The 23,350-nt window shown below is 40.6% G+C and overlaps 1 protein-coding gene across 1 annotated transcript in view; it reads left to right on the top strand.

Annotated features, from left to right (window-relative positions):
- Nucleotides 1-17,732: 17,732 nt before the first annotated feature.
- Nucleotides 17,733-23,350, top strand: part of ddr2a (discoidin domain receptor tyrosine kinase 2a) — a gene marked incomplete at its 5' end in the record, with an annotated part of 52,053 nt that continues 46,435 nt past the window's right edge. The window contains one exon of the mRNA XM_079220986.1: nt 17,733-17,814. Coding sequence (XP_079077112.1) covers nt 17,733-17,814 — 82 coding nt within the window. The remainder of the gene's footprint in view (nt 17,815-23,350) is intronic.

Genomic DNA, 23,350 nt, shown 5'->3' on the forward strand with positions numbered 1-23,350 from the left:
TCAAAGTACCGCATGAGTTTTAGATCCAGGCATGGAAATAATCAGAGGAGGAAGATAAAAAAAATATATTAAAAAAGTCAAAATGTTGCAAAACAAGTTCACAAACTTGCTGAATTTCAACCATATTCTCAAAATGCTAAAGAATCATTGATAAGAAATCGTCCTCCTCATTGATTTTCCTTTTTTAATGACCCACAAAACTCTCTTTTTTTAAAGAAAGAAGGAAAAAAAAAGTTGCTTCTTGGGTATTTAAGATCAAAAGATTGAAGATCAGTAAGATATCTAGTATTATTTGATATTAACGCCATGCATTTACAGCATTATAAACAAAAAATGCATGCTCGCTTTAAAAAAAACAATAAAAAAACTGACGGCCGCCTCCTCGTAGGCATGTGCATCTTTGTACATATTTCATATACAGGAAGTGAAAAGTTGCACTACAAAGATCTTCAGCTCCACAGTGTCTGCGTGGGGCTGAACTTCGGCTAAATGCAACTCCAGCACGGCAACACGCTCCCAGTGAAGCAGACCTGATGTGCCAGCATGCTTTTGCACGATATTGGCACAACACACAAAAGGGATGATGTATTTTTGGAGACCAGGAAGTTAGCATCTCCCCGGTTCTTTTCGACAAAAAGCCACACAGTATCTTTGAATGAAACCTTCTCGTTCCCTAGTAAACGTTTAATAACCGCTCACGGTTCAAGCCGCACACACTTGATGATGTCAGATCAAGGTCAACCTCTCCATGACACCTGACTCACGCTTTTTATGGATCTGGTTTGACGATCAAGGAGACAAACTGGTGCATTAAAGTTCCGCATGAGTTTTAGGTCCAGGTGTGGAAATAATCAGAGGAGGAAGATAAAAAAAATATATTAAAAAAGTCAAAATGTTGCAAAACAAGTTGACAAACTTGCTGAATTTCAACCATATTCTCAAAATGCTAAAGAATCATTGGAAAAAATCGTCCTCCTCATTGATTTCCTTTTTTAATGACCCATAAAACTCTGTTTAGAGCCACTGAGTTTGATTGTTTTTTTCAAGAAGAAGAAAAAAAAGTAGCTTTTTGGGTATTTAAGATCAAAAGATTGAAGATCAGTAAGATATCTAGTTTTATTTGATATTAACGTCATGCATTTACAGCATTCTAAACAAAAAATGCATGCTCGCTTTAAAAAAAAAGAATAAAAAAACTGTCCCCCAGTTACACCATAAGTTCCCTAAATGTGCGGTGAAGTGATGAGCGGAGCGGACGGCAGCCCCGCCGTCGCCTTGACTTACGTTGTTGAGCCTGGAGCTGTCAGAAGAAAGGCTCCTTTCAGGAGGAAGAAAGCCTTCTGATTTCAGCGTTGGATTCGGCCTAAATTGAAACCATATGTGTGGCATGTGGAATTCTGGGACTTTGGCTCTCTCCCAAGAATCCACAGAATGTGGAGTTTTTTTTCTTCTTTTCTGCCTCCCCCTCTCTCTCTCTCTCTCTCCCACTCTCTCTCTCCTCTCCCTCTCTTTTTTTCCTATGAGCAGAGGTGTCTTACATCAGCCCAGAGAGCATCTGACGGACCGGGAGAGAGAGAGAGAGGGAAGGGGCTCGCGTTGTAACTGGAATAATCTACAAACCATCTCTGAGCAAATGGTCTAAAAAGGATAAGACATCTTAAAAGTAAGTCATCTTTTAAATCTCACACTTTTCCCCAGCTTTTATATATCATCGTTCGGAAAAACCGTGAAGTTTGGGCATCAAACTCAGACGACCTCTCTCAACGCCTACGAGAGATCCTTAAAGTTTCCTTTGGAGTATTTCGTATACTGGGAGCCTCGGCTGTGGGCTTTAATAAACTCCGTGTACCTTTTGTGTGAAGCCTCCAGCTGCCGTTTGCATGGCAGACTAGAGGAGTGGACGGCAGAGCGGAGCGACTCAAACGGCTCCTCTGCTCTGCTGCAGAATCCAGCTGTTTCCAACAGAAGCCATTACACGCCTGTATGGTCGGATGTGATTTTAAGGCCTGTTGCTTCACTCAAACTCCTTTTCTCTTCAAAATATATAACCAGGGTTGAGAAAAAGACATATGAAGGAAGGAAGCACCTCCTTCTTAAATGTCGTCAAAAACTGAGCTGAAGCCTATTTCTACAACCTTTTTTCAAGAACAATCTTTTCATGGTCTAAATGCATGAAGTTCTTAAGTATAAGTATTTAAGTGTAACTCCGTCTGGAGGTCAGAGCGTTTACTGCATCACACCAAAGTCTCTCCATTGTGCAGAACGGCTCACGCTAGCGTTGAGAGGATGATTTGAATGCCTTGCAACAAGCTCCCACACATTCTGGTTTGCTTTATTGTGGCGGGGTAGTCAGGACTCGTGTTTTGGAAAACTGACTCATTTATGGTCCGCTGTGGTCAGCGGATGAAATGTCGAATGCTCGAGTTACAGCCCCGAAAAAGATTTCCGTCCCTGCAGTGCATGTCCTGCTTTTTTTGTGTCGTGGAGGTGGTGTGTGTGTCTGTGTGTGTGTGTGTTTCCTCAGTGGTGTATAGTGTAGGTGTTACGTAGGTGTCCACCTGTGGTATGTGAGCGATGGATGCTCCACACAGAGGCCTCTTCTCTACCTCGTTGGAGTTATTTGGTAACTCAACTCGACCCTGAAGAGTTAAGAATACGTATGAGCTCACAGCGCCGACATTTTTTCAGACTCGGGAGAGGCGGCGCTGATCAATGGAGTAATTGTTAAAGAGAGGTCAAGGTGATCCTGAGGTCAGGTGTGTGTGTGTGTGTGTGTGTGTGTGTGTGTGTGTGTGTTCAGGTGGCTCTGTGTGTGAAACCACAGTCACTGGGCACGTTTTATATCTGGACACATTACATTTCAGCTTAAAAAACAAACAGACACTTGTTGTTTCCAGCTGCTCCAATAAGATTATGTTCCCAATTTGACATTATTGCGATCAAATACAAAATGGGTTTTGTGATTGCTGACGCTAAAAATAGTCTTTAGATAGAACACACCTCTTGCACAGGTAACTTGTAACAGGACATTTGCTTCTATTTTACAACACTTTCAGACTAGAGGAAAGGAAACATCCCAAATACACATTTAGATGCTTATTTTACGACTTTGTCTTTTAACGTCTGTAGAATTCTCCTAAATTCACCAAAACTTTACATTAGATAATGTCTCATTTGCATTATTTAAACATTACATGTCATACAACTTGTAATACAAAAAATTGTTTACTTAATGCAAGTAAATGCAAGTTTTTTTTTCATGGCTGTTGACAGTATTTCCTGATTTATGGATTGATAAAAAGAAAGATATACAAAACCCCCTCAGTAGAAACCTTTGGCTCTGATATGTCAACTAAATGAAACAATCATTTTTAACAAACATGGAAATGTATGCAAATTATTACATATTTATAAGATAGCGCCTAATTTCAATATTTAAATACACAATTTAAGACCTTGAAATACAAAAAAAAGAATCGTCTTAATGTGAGTAATCAACTGGGGAAGTTGTGTGTTGATATCTATTATTTTGTACATCTAATATTGTGTAAGATGTCTCTATCTAGCATCTAGAACTTCAACAGTAAACATGTTGTCATAATATTCGTGTTCATCTCCAGTATTCACATAAATGTATTGTGATTTTTTTGTTGTTGTTGTTATTCTCCTCTCTGTTCTACTTTCTGGAGGTTTGAGGAAAACAAAAAAGTGTTATTGCAAAACTTGACCACAAGTTAAGTGTACGACTTGTAGTCGATATTAAAATAAGATGCGTGGTTCTCTTAGCTGAAAGCATAAATAGGAAACCATCTTCATCAGGATGAATAAGCCGCTCGTCAAGGCAGGATGGAGGATTTATTGCTTATGACAGGGAAATATATGAAATACCTGCGGTGGATAATGTACTCACACTGAATGTTGTCCAGGTCGTTGGAAAACAGAGTGAGAGAGACACAACGTTTTGAGGGGGACTTGATCCCATGCCATCGCGCCATCATCTGGCTGTAACTTGATATTTGATGTGCACACACACACACACACAGAGAGAGAGAGAGAGAGAGAGAGAGAGAGAGAGAGAGAGAGAGAGAGTATATAGCAACCACATTAGGAGTGTGTTGTCACTGCATCTCTCTGACATGTCATTTCAATTAGCGACCCTTTTCCCTCCGCCGTTCCTTCAGTCGTGCTGACTGACGTCCTCCCGTATTCGGGCCTTGATCACGCACCGCAGCAGAGGCTGTAATTTCAGCCCCGCATTGAAAACACGGCGCCCGGCGGCGCTGACTTAGCTCGGCCTGTAACTCGACGCAGACGTCGTTTGATTGGACGTGTTTTTGAAATCAATGCCCCAGCTGCACGCTCGCCAGCTGAGGTGCATGCTGTAATTTGGTATAAATAGCGGCGTTTCAGGGAACATCATCCCTTAAATACTGTGCTGTTGATACTGTGCTGTTGACTTTGTATCCCGCACGTGCTTGAACTTCGACCCTGCCCAAACCAGCACCCCACTCATCAGCGCCATTTGAGGCGGGATTCGGTTACTCGCGTGGCTCGAAGCAGACTGCCCCTCTTATGGCTGAGCTGGAATCACTTATTTGTTTTTGACTTGAGGTCTGCGTCCAAAAGCCAAGACCATTGAGCGAAATATGACAAAAATGACATTTATTCTGTGATATTTTTCCTTTTTTATGAAGTTAGACGGACCACAAGTGAACAGGGTAAAAAATGTAACTCATTAATTTTGTTTCCATATTAGAGTCAAAGGTTTTGTCAAATATCTTGCATATTTCTCATTGTATCACTCCATACATCAGAAAATACTGTCAACAGACAGAAAAACAACTAAAACAATTTTTCTCCATGTTTTTAGGAACAAAATGTGGAGATTTCTGATATAAAACTCCCTGAGAGAAAACGACCTTAAAAGATATGTTTTGTAAAATTACATACATTTTGAAGACAGTACAGGTGAATAGGGTAAATAAATTAACGAATAGATATCCCCATGAAACTCCCCCAGTTGATTACTGTCATTAAGACAATTCATTTTTGTATTACAAGTTTTCTGAAATGTTTTGTTTAAATAGGCAAATGAGGCATTCTCTCTTGTTAACTTTTGAGGAATTTAGGATCAATCCACAGACGTAATAGTAAAATAAACACCTAAATGTGTATTATTTTTTTATTTTTTGCACTAGTCTAACAGAAGACATGTTTCCGAAGCCCCAGAAACAGTCCAGTATGCTCTGATTGGCTTGCTCACCTTTGCAAAGGTCGTTCTCAAGCCGGTGGCAGTATTTTCTAATGGGCCTACACGTGACATTGGAAGGATATCCAAATCCCATTGGCCTGTTGAATCACATGTCTTCTGATCTAGACAGCCCACGAAAAAACCTGTCTGGGTTGTCTTAAAAAAGTGAGTTTTCCATCATATGCCCCCTTTAATATGAGGTTGCTGCTTTGATCCAGAGAAGGCTGCTCGAATCACGAAAACCAAATAATTGTAGAGAAGCTGGAAGATAGAAGCACACACACATTAACACACGGCAGCCAATGGCAAAATCCTCCTCTGTGTTTGCTCATGTGGCCTCAGTCGTCTCTTCTCTCCTGTTTACAAGTGGCAGTCTTATTTGTTTTTCTGTTTGTCTCTCCATCGCTGTCTCTCTGTCCCCATAATTACAGGCTGTTAGGGTTAACATCTGAGGCCGTATTTCAACATCTAAAGGACCTCATGACGTGCTGCAGACTGCCACTGCGTACAAATGAAAGCCTGGGCAGCGAATGACATGCTACTGCTGCCGGATCAGGCTCGATATGGACAGCATTGGCTTTTTTTCAAAAAATGTAGAGACGCAGACTGGACATGGGGGGCGGGGAGGAGGCGCATGAGATGCAACAAAGGTCCCGATGTGGGAATCGAACCCGGGACAGTGGTGTTCATGCTGCAACTATGAGGCTGCAAAGGCCTTTTTATGGAGCTTTCATCTGCTCTTTTGTTTTCTTTATATGATCGCCTGTGAAGTGGAACTGTGTGTTTTCAGGGTTGGAAAGTGACAAAGTAAACCTGAGGGGTAAACAGGAGGGTGGGGGCAACGCTTCCACGACAACGCCGTTGGTCAAAACTGCGTTATCAGCTGGAAAAAACGCCGCACACCACAACTATTGTACTTTTTACTCCACTACTTAACGTTTATCTCTCAGCTAAGATTAGAAACCCATCATAAATGGTCAAAGTTTAAACTTTACAATGCATTTTAAAATGCTAAATCAGTGATTTTCGTCCTTTTTGACTAGCAGTAAAGAAAAGCAGTGACTGGCTGTGGCCCATCAATTTGATTTGTATATATATATATATATATATATATATATATATCCACCAAAGATGCATTTCCCCTCTAAACATTAGAGAAAAGTCCCAAATCTGAACTCAAATTTGTGTAGCAGGACTGTTTTTCCCATTAATCGTCTCACAACCCTCCAGATGTATATTCTGACCGTTTAGTGGTTTAGTTTGTGTACTTTTGCACAAAACATCTTCACAGTGTATAAAGTAGTTCCCCTCGCAATAAAATACTACTTACACATACTTTAAGATAATACATTGTAATGCAGAATAGAGCAAAAAACAATGTGATATTGTCCTCAACAACATCAAACATCCTTCGCTTAGAAAAAGGGTAGTTTGCTTTTTGCAGGTATTTGCGAAGTTTAAGAATAGAGGTTTACTTCAACAAACTGCTCTTGATTCCAGCAGCGTGCAGAAAGGATGGACCTCTGCTTTAACGCGGTATTTGGGAGAAGAAGAAAAAAGAGCTTCTTGGCGTGGACCGGTGTTTTTTCCAATCTGACAGTGTAGCTGTAAAGTTCAGGGTCTGGATATTCAATCAAAATGGATTTCCAGTCAAAAGATTTGAGGCTACTCTCCTTACATAACAAACCCAACCCTTCGTCATTGCACGATATTCACAACCGACGGCAAATATTTTGGTGGATTTTACAGGTAGACAAAAAAAAAAACTGCCTCTCTTGCAGTTTCTCACTTTCTGTCTCCACTAAGCATCAGTAGGTAGCCTTTACGAGCACCTGCACGCCGGTGTGAACAGTTCATGTCCTCAGGTAATTACAGGCCCCTAATGGGCCCCGTCAGTGAGACAGGCTGCAGCAGGTGTGCTCCCGCCGCAGCCTGTCTCACCTCAACAAAAGCAACTACGGCGTTAAAAGACAAACCCTCAAACCTTTCAAACTTCTTAAAGGTGCAGCTGCAGCTCCAGACCGGAGAAGAAGTAATTTCATGTTACTTTAAAACTATTGCTAACACAGCAGTCTTGTTTTTTTACCCACTCTATCATGGAGCTGCGCTATAAATGTGCCTTGTATATCATTACATGTGCATATGTGGTTCAAGATATCCTACAATTAAGCATGTAGACCGGAGCACTTCTCAGCAGGTGTCACGTCTCACTCAGACAATAGAGGATTGTTTTTCGGTCCACATTTCTCTCTTGCAGTCGTGATCATTTAATTACATGTATGTGTGTGTTCTGGCCTGCATGCATGCGTGTGCGCCTCCCTCTCTGATATTTTTACTGCGCTGTGGCTCCACCTGGGTCTGATTGGGGAACGTGATTCCGATTTCATGCATTCCCATAAAAATTAAATATCTGTGTTAGCCTTCAGGGAGAAACAAGAGGATGTAATAGAGAGCACATGTGGATGGTTACTGTGTGCCGCACACTGTGGAGCAATCAGGCCCAGCACCAAAAGTGCACATAAACACACACACCCTTACATATATACTGTATGTGTATTTTATAGCTATGAAGCCAAGGCATGATGTCTGGCTTTAGTCAGTAGATCTGAACTGAGAGACATTTGTTGGCGATATTATTTAACTTTGTGCAAATGAGAACCTGCCATGTCTTTAGCAGCTCGTATACCCCGAATGTTTGCCCTCATTTATTGGTTATTTAACATGGGCAATATATATTTTCCGTCATTTCTGGGCCCCAAATTTCCTCATCTGCAACTCAACCGGGGATGTTGTGGTTACACGGTAGGAGCTTTACCACCAGGCCCCCACGACGCCCACCCCACGCAATACATTCATGGCACCAGATAGAGCTGAAATTAACTTTCATCTGTGGTACATGTTAAGAAATGTAATGCACCATTACAGCATCCAATGCATTTCCCCAAATCTTGGGAATCGTCAAGTAGTTGTAGAGTTACATGTTGGGTTTGAATAACCAGATTTTAATTGTTATCCTCTGTGTGTTGCTGTGCTAATATCCTGGGCTCAGGAAAAGAAAGTCCCTGTTGTCGACAGGTGAATGACCCCGGAAGGGTTTTTGACCACTGTGGCATTAACAGCAGAGACTTGTGGGTTTGTTTATCAGTGGAAACAAAAAAATAGACTCTGTTCACTTTGTTTATGCACGACAAAGCCAATAAATGGATTGTTATTCCACAAACGAAGAAAATAGCTGTAGATTCTGTACAGCCAATGGCACAATCAGGTCAATCCTGGATTAGACATCTCAGTATCTTAAAGTAATAGACTGAGCTCCTAAAAGAGTTATAATTGCCTGATTGGTTTGAATGTTTAACCTTGTGTAAAACGAGGTTAAAGTTAAATAGGTTTGTGTATTTGTACCCAGAAGATCTCTCAGGATTTGTTAACTCTTCATTTTACAATAATCGCCATCCTCAATTCTTAAAGGTGCATAACATGAGATTGGCAGCATTTCTACTGTTTCTCAACGGCTCTAATCATGGCGACGTAGCTTGCAGCTAGCAGCGTTCACGTGCACTAGCATGCACTAAAAGCATGCACGGACGGTGATAACTCTGATAGCTCTGATAACAACACACACAGAGGGAGAGGGACTTTATTCTCTGCTCAGGTAGACATTACTCCACTATATCTTTACTTAGATACATGTTGTGTCTTTAATGTCCTTAATGACCAAACACCTGAAAAACTATTACATTCCCACTTTGTGTTTGGAGCTAATTAGCAAATGTTAGCATGCTAACATGCTAAACTAAGATGGTGAATAGGGTAAATATTATACTTGCTAAACATCACCATGTTAGCATTGCCATTGTGGGCATGTTAACATTTAGCTCAAAGCAGAGATGATCTAAAGTACAGCCTCACTGAGCTGCTAGCATGGCTGTAAACTCCCTTAGTCAAGGTAATAAAAACTTAAATTGACTTTCCAACTGTAGTTACAGCCGCAGTGATGCACTAAAGGATCTGTTGATGAGCAAAGTAGTGTGACAAGAAAAATACTTTACACTGATTATAATTTACATGAGTCAAGTACGTGAGTCAAGGGCTGATGAAAAAGTAAAAAATCCAACATCCTTAATTTTGATATATTTAGTTTAGCATAAGTAGTGTTCAGATGTCGTGCTAAAGATGTTAAACTTGCAAATTAACTTGTCACATTGTTATTGGAATGATATGAAAGTATTGTAATTATATTTCCCATTTAGAATCATACTGTTAAACAGAAATTATGACCTGTGTTTGACCATTCTGATTATGGAGGAGGAGATGTAGCCTCAGGCCGTCTCAGTGGTTCCTGACCCTCCACTGGTTGCTCCCTCTTCTGCAGAGGCTCATGTAAAGCCCCAAGTGTTGATGCTGCTGTGTGTGTGTCTGTTTGCATGATTGAGACAGAGGCTGGGAACAGAGCCAGGTAAACCTACCTGCGTGTTGACTTTGCAGGCTTTCCCAGGGTCCTGGACCTGGTGGTAAACCAATGTTACTCTGTGCGCTGGTCTCAACCCTCCAAGGAAAACCTGATTTATTTATACAAACAAAAAAGCCTGGGAAAACATAATAAAAACAGCCGGAGGACGTTGCAGCGAGCTCTCACCAAACGCATGATAGTGTTTCCTGGGTTTTTCTAGACAGCGAAGAGTTGGATTTCTGCAGCCCAGTCGCCAGGAATAAATGTTGAATGTTGACGTTTTTCCATCCGGTCTGAGAAAATGATGTAGTATATCAAGTGACCGCTGTTCAAAGTAATACTACGTGTTACAAGGAAGAAAATATGGGTGAGTTGGAGGGGTGGTTGATGGGTCAAACAAACACTGGAGGTTCACCTAGGAGGTCGTTGTTGGTATCCGGCGTGAAACGTTTGTTATGTAACCTTTTTTACTCTTGTTACGTAACGTTACCTAAGATAGTCTGCTAAGAGCAGTTGTTATAAGTTTATAAGTTACGGTGGGACGTATATTTTCTTATGTTGTTGCGCTACGTTGTTGCGCTACGTTGTTGCGCTACGTTGTTGCGCTACGTTGTTGCGCTACGTTGTTGTGTGACGTTGTGACGTTGTTGTGTGACGTTGTTACGTGACGTTGTTACGTGACGTTGTTATGTTACATTGTTGCGCTACGTTGTTGCGCTACGTTGTTGCGCTACGTTGTTGCGCTACGTTGTTGCGCTACGTTGTTGCGCTACATTGTTGCGCTACGTTGTTGCGCTACGTTGTTGCGCTACTTTGTTGCGCTACTTTGTTGCGCTACGTTGTTACGTTGCGTTGTTACGTTACGTTGCTACGTTACGTTGTTACGTTACGTTGTTACGTTACGTTGTTACGTTACGTTGTTATGTTACATTTTTATGTTACGTTGTCAGGGCTCTCAAGTTTTTAAGACAGGTCAGAGTGACATCTCTCTCTCTCTCTCTCTCTCTCTCCCCCCCCACCCGGACGGAGGCGTGGCCGGGAGGATTACATTTCACCCAGATACAACAGATACGTTTTTCTGATTGGCTATTGTGTAGCCCATTTCTTTTTATTGATTGGCAGGGGATTCGGGGGAGACGTGCTTGATTCCTCCATGGTGAGGGCAGCACGACCAGGTCATGTTTGCGCGCTGCGGCACATTAAATAGCCTAGAGTTTTTTTTCAGCGTGAGAAATACGATGTGTGGCGGGAGGGCGTGACTTAAGACCGAAATGCGTGACAGTCACGCTCAATACGTGACACTTGAGAGCCCTGCGTTGTTACGTTACGTTGTTGCGCTACGTTGTTGCGCTACGTTGTTGCGCTACGTTGTTGCGCTACGTTGTTGCGCTACGTTGTTGCGCTACGTTGTTGCGCTACGTTGTTGCGTTACTATTTGAACGTACAACTTTTTTCTTCTCCCCACTTGTTTCACGACGTTAACCATATGACATCTGCGTTTCTGCAAGTTTGATTCCAGGCCAATATAAAAACTATTATTGGTTCAAACATCAATATTCAACGTATCATTTTGCAAAAGCGTACAATGCCAAATTGTTTGACTGGGTTGACGTCTGTGTGTGAAGTCTTTAAAAAATAGTTATTTATGATCTTTCTTGTGATTAATAGAATTTAGAAACTCATCGGTGAATCTCCAATGCATTACATTTGTCCTTCTGATTAAAAGAATGTAGGTACAGTAGACGACAGGTATCTGCATGTTTTTCTTGGTGAGCTCTGTGGACTCGTGGGTTTCTGAGGGGAGTATCTGCCTTTCACCACTTCCTGAACTAGCCAAGCGGGAGCTGATGTTATGGGGCACAGACTTTTTTTTTCCAGAAGTAGAAATTCAAGTCAATAGTCTATTCAGGAACATTCTGCTCCAAGTTGACACAATAAACTTTGCTTGCTGCCTATCAACATTTGGTGTTTATAATAACCTGATTTCAATCAATGGTCCTTTCCTTTCTGTGCTACTTAATGTCTGTCCAGTCTGAATGGTGCTGTGATTGAGCACTTAAACACATCTGTGAATACATCTACAGACAGATATTAGTCTAAGTGAATAACTGACATGGTATATATTGTGTTTAATGTAAAATGACATGCTATAACTCCCACTGGTGCTACAGTAATTTGCCACCACATGCAGTATCATTTACCGCATATGGTTTCGTTTTTGCATGTGATCCTCTGGGAGAAAGTAATGGTTCTGGGAACGGCTGTCGCGCTATAATTTACTGTATGAAAAGATTTGTAAATACAGAAAAGTAGGTCTAACTGTTATTATTAATACAGGCATGCTCAAATAGATTAGTTTTCACCATTTTTGTCTGCCTCTAAGTGATCAACTTTACTCCAAGGAGTATATTTTATACTTATTTATAACATTTAGTCTCAAGGTACCGCACAGCAAGTCGGACCTGTTATGAAACTCGACGTTTCGTCTCTGTGCTTCACTATACCAGCAAACTCAAAAAGTCCAAAAAAAAAATATTCTTTTATTTTCTCATTCTTCTCTGCATCTTCTCATCTTCGTGGATCTGCTCTCACAGAACAAAGTGTCACACTTTGACTTGTGTTTCATGAGAAAACGCTCCCTTGGACCTTTTGAAATGTGTCAAACATGCTTCTGTTTTGATGACTTTCAGCCCAAGTTTATTTTTTTGTTCCTTTTCTGAAAGCTGTCGGTGGACCTGACTGATTTATTTTGATGAATGTGACCCTGAAATGAGCTGTGTCGAAGCATAGACGTTCATGAAGGCTAGCTGTTTGAAAGACATGAGTTTTTTTTACATTTTCAAGTTTTAGAGTCAACCTTTGATGATCAGCGAGATTAAATTACTGTTGCCTGCCTGGAGTCTGGTGGCTTTGAAGAGAGCTAATTCATTGCATGTTAATCAATCATATTAATTGTTCAAATCCTTGTTGACTTTAATACCTCCGCCGAGAGGATCATGCTCGGTAGCACAAAGTGTGCACCTCTGTGTCCGTCCACGGCTAATCTCGCATTTGGCTGCAGCAAGCTGCATAATATTTTTGAGTCATTAGTTATGGCTGCATGCTAAAGGAAATCTAATGGTTGTGGTGACTCACACTTTCTTAAAAACACCTTTGAGTTGCCTGTTTTATACACTTCCATCGACTGCCTGCAGACTCCTCACTCTCTACTCTCCACAGCCGAGTGCATCGCCAACCCCCAGCTACTGCTCTGCTCTGCGCCCAGAGACACAGTGGGGGGGAAACGCTGCTCACTTTTAGTGTTTTGGACAGTTTATTTGGCTAACAGCTAACAGAACTACCAGTACACATACTGCTGAGCCGCCACTCAGTCGCTACTACATGGGCAGACAGCTTTGGGGAAATAATTTGTTTTGCAAGATTGTATAAAACGACGGCATACATTGCAGCTTGTTTCTGAGATGTGGTTTAGGACCCCTTGCAGCCCATTCGTGTCTAGTTTAGCATGTTAGCATGCTAACATCTTCTTATAAGTAGCCTAATAAGAACAAAGTGGTGGACAAAATGACGAACAAAGGTGGCCATCCATTGCTAGTGTGGTTAAAAAACCCATATCTTATGTTATTTAGTGTATTATAAGGATTGTCTGTACTTTTAATCACTCTAACAATACGACTGTTTTATTGTCAGTGAACATATTCACATGTATTCTCAGTATATTCACAGCCTCGTCAAAAAGTAGATGGACTCAGTTTACCTGAGCGCCATGGTTACAAACTTTACCTCAGATCAGTGAAATCCAAACCAAACTTTGCTTGTTAATGTCTGCTGGTCGTTGATGAATATATAACTTAATCAGCTGTAAAATACCAGACATACGGCACATGGAGGGATTTATTTTTCCAGGGGAAAAAAACACCTCTGGCCCACAGTATGTGCTCCTGCATGCTATATAAAGAGGACTCATGGAGGTGGAACCTACTTTATATCTGCCAGTGCTCTGGTCTGACATACAGGTGGGGAAGTCGACTGCGACCTCGAATCTCCTGTCTTTTTCCTGCTTCGTCTCTCAGGAGCTATGAGAATAAATTAACCACTAAAGGGGTTTGTACAGCTGGTCCTCGTTGCGGTTCTCTATCTCAACTCCCCCCATCTCTCTTTCACTGTTACTGTTGGTGTTTTCAGTTCAGAAAACTCTGTGTTTCTGCAAGCTGTTGAAGTGTATTTAGTGTAGCACTTCTCATAGAACACAATTCACAAAGTGCTTTACAAGAATAAAAGACAAGTAAAAGATTAGAAAAATATAAAACCTTTGAACCAATTCATAAAACAGATGTTATAAACACACAAAATTACAATAATTGGGCAGGACAAGTGACAAAAAGGCCAGTTTAAATGTTTGTTTATTGTCAGTATGAAGTTTTTTTTTATGAAATGAGAGAACTTATGTGCAGAAAAATTTAATTAATTTAATTTTATGAAATGTAAACCTTCAGATGATTTGAAAATGCTTTCCTAAGCTTATTACAGTTTTCCCCTTGAACGTTTGAAATATGTCTTTTTAAGTGAAATGGGAAAAAATACCAGAGTGGATACTTTTTTTTAAAACCGAGATAGGACGTGAATAAGTTTTTCCTGCTGTGTCCCTGTAAAATGAGAACGGAGGGAAGTTTCCAGAACTGTGAACCTGTGCCTGTTACTCCACCGCTGCGGACTAATCGGACTGATCGGCCGTTACTATAACAGAGGGCAGTGGTGGAATAACAGCTGTTCCCTTCACACAGGTATTGAGAACACAGCTGGATCCAGAGGAGGACACAATACAACTGATACACAGGAAATACATTTTCTAGACTTTAACAAGTCCTAAACCGGCCGTGCATGCTTTTAATGCATGTGAGCATTTGCTTTAAGAGCTATTTTCCTGCACTTTGTCATGGACTTATAAGTGTGAGAGGAAATTCCTTCTTAAAAAGTCATGAGAATTCATCCTCTGGGAACCATGCATGTCTACGCTGTATTTTTTTATAATAAATCCAGCCGTTTTTGGGGATTTATCTCAATCTGGACAAAAAATATTAAAGACTCAGAGACTGACTCACATCCCTAGTTCATGGCATGTTATGGTAAGCGGTGAGCAATAATGCAAAGTGTATGTGAGCTGCAGTAAATGGGCTAAAACAGGAAAACACACCGTTATGGTCCGTTGAGACTCTTGAGAAGGTCAGTCCTCTCCTCCCCGATACAACACAAGCAGCCTTTACATAAATGTTCGCCAGCACATGGTAAACACATTTTTTGACTTCCATGTGCACACAAGCCATCAGGTGTTTGTGTTTCATTAGCTAAGGAGAAGCCGAGAGGAGTTAAGCTTAGTAAAGGCGTCTCAGTGGGAAGTGGCTGTAATCTGAAGCTGCAGGAAATGGGAGTGAGAAAAGCAATAAGATTATGCGTTAAGGCACAATGAAAGAGTCAGACCCTTAAAAAGTGTCACGAAATTCAGTCAACGCTGCTCGCACGGGATTCGTTTGAGGTTGATTTGACTACAGGATAACTTCAAAGGTCCATTTGAGCATTGGGCTCTGAATTTAAAAGACTCAATTTGTATGCACAGCATTTATCTTTCAGGGGAAAAAAAAACTCAATAAATATCTGTCTTTCTTCTTTTTTTTTCACATATCCAAATGCACATGTCCAATAATTGTAACCTGGAAATATGGTAAGCAGAGGAAATTGCTCTTCAATAACAAGTATCTTCTACAAAATCAAGCCCACTTCGTCAAAAATGTAGAATATTTTAGCATCAAAATCATCAACAGGTCTGGGTTTGTTTCCCACAGGCAGCACATGTGAATCTGCACTTCATATAGGTCAAAGGTTAACTGGAGCAGACAACGTTACTGCTGCTGGAGAACCCCTTGTTGAACACAAGCAACGAGGGAGAGGCATAGAGATGATATTTTAGGAATAATACTGCACAGTCACTGACATCAGATTGAGCAGCGTGTGAATGGAGGCCTGTACTGGAGTCCAGTCGTCTCCCATTGACCAGACCGCCAACAGCATGCTGCTGATCCTTCTGTTGTTCCAATGGGGGAAACGACAGGAAAATGTTGTTTTTGGCCGCTGGCGAAAACCAGGAAATGTCTGATACACACAGATACACACCCTGATATGTCTCTCTGGGAAAATTCCCACAGTGCTCTGGTAGTTTTGTGTCATGTGTAATTGAGTTTAGGCAACCCTGCTTTTTGTTAAATGCCTTTTCGTATTTAGCACAACGCGTGTCACCTGCACGACAATAAAGATACAGAAAAGCGAAATAAACATAGCATTTGGAAATTGTAAACTAAACTTAGAGGTTCTCTATATGACATTCAGAGTATTGAAATAGCAGCAACTATTTTCTATGTCAAGATATAATTGAGTAATGTCTACCTGAGCCGAGAAGGAAGTCACTCTACCTCTGTGTGTTGTTCTCAACCGACACAGTAGAGCTGTGTGGAGGCGATATATGTATGCTCTGAATATTGTATTTCACACCTTGAACGGTGTGAGATACGAGATTGGGAGCATTTTGATTGCCTCTTAGCTACACTTGATATGGTGTCCATGAGCTCACAGCTGCTAACAGCTGCTAAGAGTTCTAACAGCTTATAACAGGACAAACAGCGCTAACAGGACAAACAGTGCTAACAGCTGCTAACAGTACTAATAGCTGCTAACAGGACAAACAGTGCTAACAGGACAAACAGTGCTAACAGGACAAACAGCTTATAACAGGACAAACAGCGCTAACAGGACAAACAGTGCTAACAGCTGCTAACAGTACTAACAGCTGCTAACAGGACAAACCACGATAACAGGACAAACAATGCTAACAGGACAAACAGTGCTAACAGGACAAACAGCGATAACAGGACAAATAGCAGCTAACAGGACAAACAGTGCTAACAGGACTAACAGCGCTAACAGGATGAACAGTGCTAACAGGACAAACAGCAGAGGGAGGGAGACTATATATTTACTATATATTTATATCACTTGATTTCTAGGTTTTTCTCTCTACTTACATCAAAGTGTCTCATTTGCTGCACATTTCTTTTACATAATACAACAGGGTGTGAACAATAAAACTGACCTCAGTTATATAATAGATGCTTTGAGCTGCAGTAAAAGTGCCTCAGCTGGTTTGTCCAAGTATAGTTAACGCCGCCATGAATCAGATAGCTACACAAAGCTGTTGAAGTGAAGCAAACTAGTGGACAACTGCTATAATGTGGGCGAAAACTGTACACGTCCTTGTTCCGTTGTCAACATTTAATTAGAATAGTTGTATGTGAAGTCACCGAGGCGGTATGTATTTCCTTGTTTATTTGGGTGTCTTTTTTTAAACTCTACATCACAAATAAAATGTGGACAAAAACAAGTTTAAAACCGGTTGGATTGCTGGGCTGTTGGACTAAGTGGTCAGTTGGAGGCGGCTTGTTGGCGCTGCGTCTGTGCAGCTGAAGTCATGTCTGTGACTCAGTGTCTCAACGTCTCTTTCTCCCCCTCCGTCATCATTTATTCATGCATCATTTGTTCCTACAATTACTGAGTAATATTAAAAATTCAAAAGTTTGAAAAAAATAACATTTTAATTGCATATGAACTGCTATTCTGTCTTGTATGGTTGATATAGAAATATCACCACTGTTCGAATTTTAATAGGCCTTCTCTCATAGAGTGATAAAGCACCAAATAAATGGAAATTTCAATTTGGTGGCAATTATTGTGTCTTTTATTGAGTGAAATAAAAAAACATGCTTCCAATTAAACTCTTATTTTCCCCTCGTATATGCAAACAAATGCTCGGTTCCCATGAATACAGAGGAGTGAATGTAAAATAAAATGTTTTCCTCAACATACTGAGCTATTATAGCCTTGTGGTCAAACTCTAGATCAAACTGTGTATTGCACGGTTGCGTAACTGGCGGTGTCCATCTTGTCTTTCAGATTGGAAGTCTGTCTCTGTGCACGTGTTTTGGGATGAAGCACCTGTGGGACGTCCACTTCCTCCTGCTCATCCTGCTCTACCTGCTAGGAGCCGTCACATCACAGGTCAACCCAGGTCAGTGCTGCAGCACCAGAGGGGAAGAAGTGCATCTCATGCTTCTGTGTTTGGGATTTGGGTCTGAAATGAGATTCAAAAAGATTTGTGAATACTGTAAAAATGTGCATGAATGCACAGTGGTTAACCTTGTGAAATAATTAGTTATGTTGAGGCAACAAAACATTTTTACAGATGGATAAACAACTATATTGATCCCACACCAGGGAAATTCAATTGTTACAGCAGCTCAATAGTCAATGAAGTAAGATACAACATTGATTGAGTGATGAATAAAAATGGATCAGGAAAGAAAAATACAGAAATACAATAACAACATAGCAACATATAGCTATACTATTTACACCTTCCACGTGTTGCACTGAATACTTGCACAGGATAATTGTGTGATAGTAGTATTACACTAGAGAAAGAAATATATATGAATATAATCAGCGGCCTCCTGGGAGAAAGTCCTGTATTTGTTAAGATTTTTTCACATCTTATGCTTTCATTAGCAGTCGCTCAGTATATTAAGTCACTTGTTGCGCGCCACTTGCTGTACTTCGTCACGTGCTCTGACCGAATGCAAGAAAAACCTAGACTTTGAAAGCATCCACGGTTTTGCAGAAACTTGCAACGCCAACATGCTTTCCTGGTTACTGGGCTGTTGCTAGGTTTGGTTCTCCAGTCCAGAGTGATTCCAACAGTGGATAAGTGCTGCTTTGTGGGAGCAATGTGGTCCCCGTCTCTCCCTGGTTTGTCCTCTTTGATCCCAGCATGCACTGCCTTTCTCCAGCTCTCCCTCGCACTGTGTGGGTGTTTTTTTTTCTTGTGATGTCAATGAAAAAGGACCAATAATTCCTTTAACAAGGAAATAGAGTAGCAACACTTGGTGCGCAGAGAGTCAAATAAGGAACCAAAGAGAGTTTTTTTGGGTTATTGTTTAAATTGGAGAAATTCAACAGATATTTGCCAGTAAAAACCCGATCTGGCTCGTGTTTATGACTTCAGTCTCAAGGCTTCTGTCATCACGCTGAGTTTTCTTTCTTGCTGAAAGGATAATGAATGTCATGTGTGCTCAGATCAAAACAGTAATTAATGATGGTTTTGTCAGAGAGGTTTAACACACAGAGTTCTACAGGTCACGCTGACCAAACTCTGCCAAGCAATGTTTAAAAAGAAAGAAATAACAGTGGGAGAAAAGAAATACACCGCCATTACTTCCACATCCTCCCGCCTCACTCCACCCCACTTCCACCTTCAAAATAAAACTATTGAGATTACATTCTACACTGTTATAAAAACTGTAAATCAAATTTTCTTTTCTTAGTGTATATCCAAATAAAAACAAACATGAGGTCATGATGACAGGAATCTCTGTCTCTGTCTCTCTGTATTTGAACTGCAAGGAATTGAACTGCATTGCAACAACAAGCATTATATATACATTTATAACTATATTTTACATATGTTTATTTACATATTTTTCCCTTTATCTATTCTATATATTTCCATTTTCATATGCATTTAGTATTATATATACAAATATATATTTTTTTAATATATTTTTTCTAATATATATTTCCATTTATATCAAATGCTTATATATATATACATATATATATATATATATATATATATATATATATATATATATATATATATATATATACATATATTACACACACATTTCTTATACAGCTATATATATTTTTGGATGTCACATTTGCTTTATTCCTGTTTAGTTCCATTTGTTAATTTGCATTAATGTCTTACACAAATGATCACATCTATCTATTTAATTAATTGATAAATAATGTAATTACTTTATTAACGTATCAGATTTTCATTGTTTACGTATCTGTCAAGTAGCTGTTGTGCATATAATAATAATAAAGACCTTTAAATAGTTTAATCAACAGGTAGACACATTCACCTGTTATGATCATAATTAAGATAAATGTGTAAATGTTTATTTTATCCTCAGGAAACTCTGAAAAATAACAACAGATTTTGACCTCTGTGCACATCAAATGTTCTCCACACATAATTAACTTAACATCTTGAATTAGATGGTTATATATTTATATATATTTATGTAAAATAATAGACAACATAATAATCTAAACCTTTTTCATGCAGACGAGTTAAAAAAAGAGCAAAACGAGAGAAAGACTCCTCAGCTTTTTTTTTGAAATGTGACAACCTTGTTGCAACAAGGGAACTGAACTCATGGTGGTGATAGGCAAGGCAAGTTTATTTGTAGAGCACATTTCAACAACAAGGCGATTCAAAGTGCTTCACATAAAACCATTAAAAGCATCAAAACATAATGCAGATTTAAAAACAGTTAAGAAAACATTAAAACAGTCAAAAAGCAAAATAAAAGTAGAAAAAGCAACATAAAAAATAAAAGTTGAATAAAAGTTGCAGTGCAGTTTAAGAAATAAAATGCAGTAGTGAGATGCAGTAACTGAATCTGGTTCAGTTAAAGGCAGCAGCAAACAGAAAAGTCTTCAATGTGGACTTAAAGGAGCTGAGGGTCTCAGCAGACCTGCAGCTTTCAGGGACTTTTTTCCAGATGTGTGGAGCAGAAAAGCTGAATGCTGCTTCTCCATGTTTAGTTCTGACTCTTGGAACAGAAAGTAGACCCGTCCCAGACGACCTCAGTGCCATGTTACATGGCTTGTTACACGCCATGTTGTTACACATCATGTTGTAACACGCCATGTTCACGCCATGTTACACATCATGTTACACGCCATGTTACACGTCATGTTACACATCATGTTACACGCCGTGTTACACACCATGTTACACATCATGTTACACGCCATGTTGTAACACGTCATGTTACACGCCATGTTGTTACACATCATGTTACATGCCATGTTACACGCCATGTTGTTACACGCCATGTTGTTGCACATCATGTTGTTACACATCATGTTACACACCATGTTACCGCCATGTTACACGCCATGTTGTTACACATCATATTGTTACACATCATGTTACACGCCATGTTGTTACACGCCATATTGTTACATGCCATGTTGTTACACATCATGTTACATGCCATGTTACACGCCATATTGTTACACATGTTACACATCATGTTACACGCCATGTTGTTGCGCATCATGTTACACGCCATGTTGTAACACGCCATGTTACACGCCATGTTGTAACACGCCATGTTGTAACACGCCATGTTGTAACATGTCATGTTACACGCCATGTTGTTGCACATCATGTTACACGCCATGTTGTAACACGCCATGTTACACGCCATGTTGTAACACGTCATGTTACACGCCATGTTGTTACACATCATGTTACACGCCATGTTGTAACACGCCATGTTACACGCCATGTTGTTACACGCCATGTTGTAACACGCCTTGTTGTAACAGGTCATGTTGTAACACGCCATGTTGTAACACGCCATGTTGTAACACGCCTTGTTGTAACACGCCATGTTGTAACACGCCATGTTGTAACACGCCATGTTGTTGCACATCATGTTACACGCCATGTTATAACACGCCATGTTACACGCCATGTTGTTACACATCATGTTACACGCCATGTTGTAACACGTCATGTTACACGCCATGTTGTTACACATCATGTTACACGCCATGTTGTAACACGCCATGTTACACGCCATGTTGTTACACGCCATGTTGTAACACGCCTTGTTGTAACAGGTCATGTTGTAACACGCCATGTTGTAACACGTCATGTTGTAACACGTCATGTTCAGAGAGTTTCATGCTTTTATCAGTTTCAGTGTTTTAAACGACGACATGATCACAATGGAACAAACAACACATCCTCCGGACAGAGAAACACACACGAGGTTATTCCTCAACCACACAATGTCACACGATGTAAGTTTAGAGGCCGCACAATAAACTTGACTAGAGTGAGGACACACACACACACACACACAATATCAACACACACGGCGAGGGGACCACAATCACAATATTTAGAATTAAAGCTCCTCAGTGATACTCACTGAAATCTCCTTCTTCTCCAAAGCAACAGGAGAGCGGGACTAGACGGAGACAACAGAGACACGTTCAGCCTCACGGACGCCATGTTTACTGAACCGGCACACAGCTGCACTGTGGCGGGCTGGAGCTGCATCATGGTTCATTCATGATTACAAACTACACAACACTGAGTGACATAAAGGCCTTGATTATCAAATAAAAAGGTTAATTTGAAGATGAAAGATAACAAAACGTATTTCTTTACTTTATCGTGTTCTTCCACCAACCAGTCAAGTGGCAGTTTACGTCCAAAAAGTCACTTCATCACATTATTACACATTAGCAGATAGATTATTGAGTTATGGCCCCAAAAAAACGGGTTTTGTGAGTCCGAGTGGATGTTTTGTGCCGGATGACGTTCCATCCCGGACGTTCTCCTGAGAACACAGGGTTCTCCTCCAGGCGTTCCTGAGATTCACCGTGGTAGAAGAGCTGCAAAACACATTCTTTTTCTACATTTATACTTATTTAATTGCGCTGATAAAACGTGGGAAGATGACTCATCTCATCGGTGAACGTTTGAATGCAGCTCTTTGCCGTCTCACCCTCTCACCCTCTCACCCTAACCTCCAGCTTTGAATATCAACCCTTGGTGAGCGCTGAAGCTCCAGAGTGACCCACGTGGACACAATCTGTGAATATTAACCCGTTCGGTACGGAGCTATAAACTTAAGCTCCTCTCTGATAGCAACCTTCAAGCTCCGCCTCTTTCTTTCTTTTCTTCCTCACACAGAAAGAAACAAAAACAACCAGCGCTCAGAGTCTGAAAGGACGAGTTATTAAATAGTGCCTGAATGCACCTTTCTCTGATACAAAACAGACATTTCATCATTTACACTCCGTTTGTTCCCAAGGTTCCCAACCTATTTACCTTCTTATCTTTTAATCTTTTCTATCATAAAACAAAATTACTAAATCATATTCTAATGGATATCACATATTATATGTAATGCACAACAATAACAGCAGAGAACTGATAATTAACTCAAATATTGAATGTAAAAACTGCAGGAAGTTTGTGTCAAACAAGTTATTTAGATTGATTTTGAGCAGATTATTTGAATATTGCATTTTCCTGTTATTGTCAGGAACTTTTAATACAATTATCTGTATTTTGTATCTTTGACCAGTGGTCCAAACCCTGCAGGCCGCCGCCTTCAGGGCGTGGTTGTAAGTTGTGGTTGTGAGTAAGTTGTGCACGTGAGCGTGTCCAGGAGCCGGTTACCTCGCAGGGCAGCAGGGCTCTGCAGGTGCTGTTTGGGTTTCGGGGAGGAGCGAGAGGGGGTCGAGTACCTCGGGAGCGGAGCTGCTGCTGTGGACACAGGACATGGTGGGGTCAGACCTCATGACCTCATGGTGGGGTCAGACCTCATGGTGGGGGTCAGACCTCATGACCTCATGGTGGGGTCAGACCTCATGACCTCATGGTGGGGTCAGACCTCATGGTGGGGTCAGACCTCATGGTGGGGGTCAGACCTCATGACCTCATG

The sequence above is a fragment of the Taurulus bubalis genome (assembly GCF_910589615.1).
Source record: "Taurulus bubalis genome assembly, chromosome: 7".
Lineage (NCBI taxonomy): Eukaryota > Metazoa > Chordata > Actinopteri > Perciformes > Cottidae > Taurulus > Taurulus bubalis.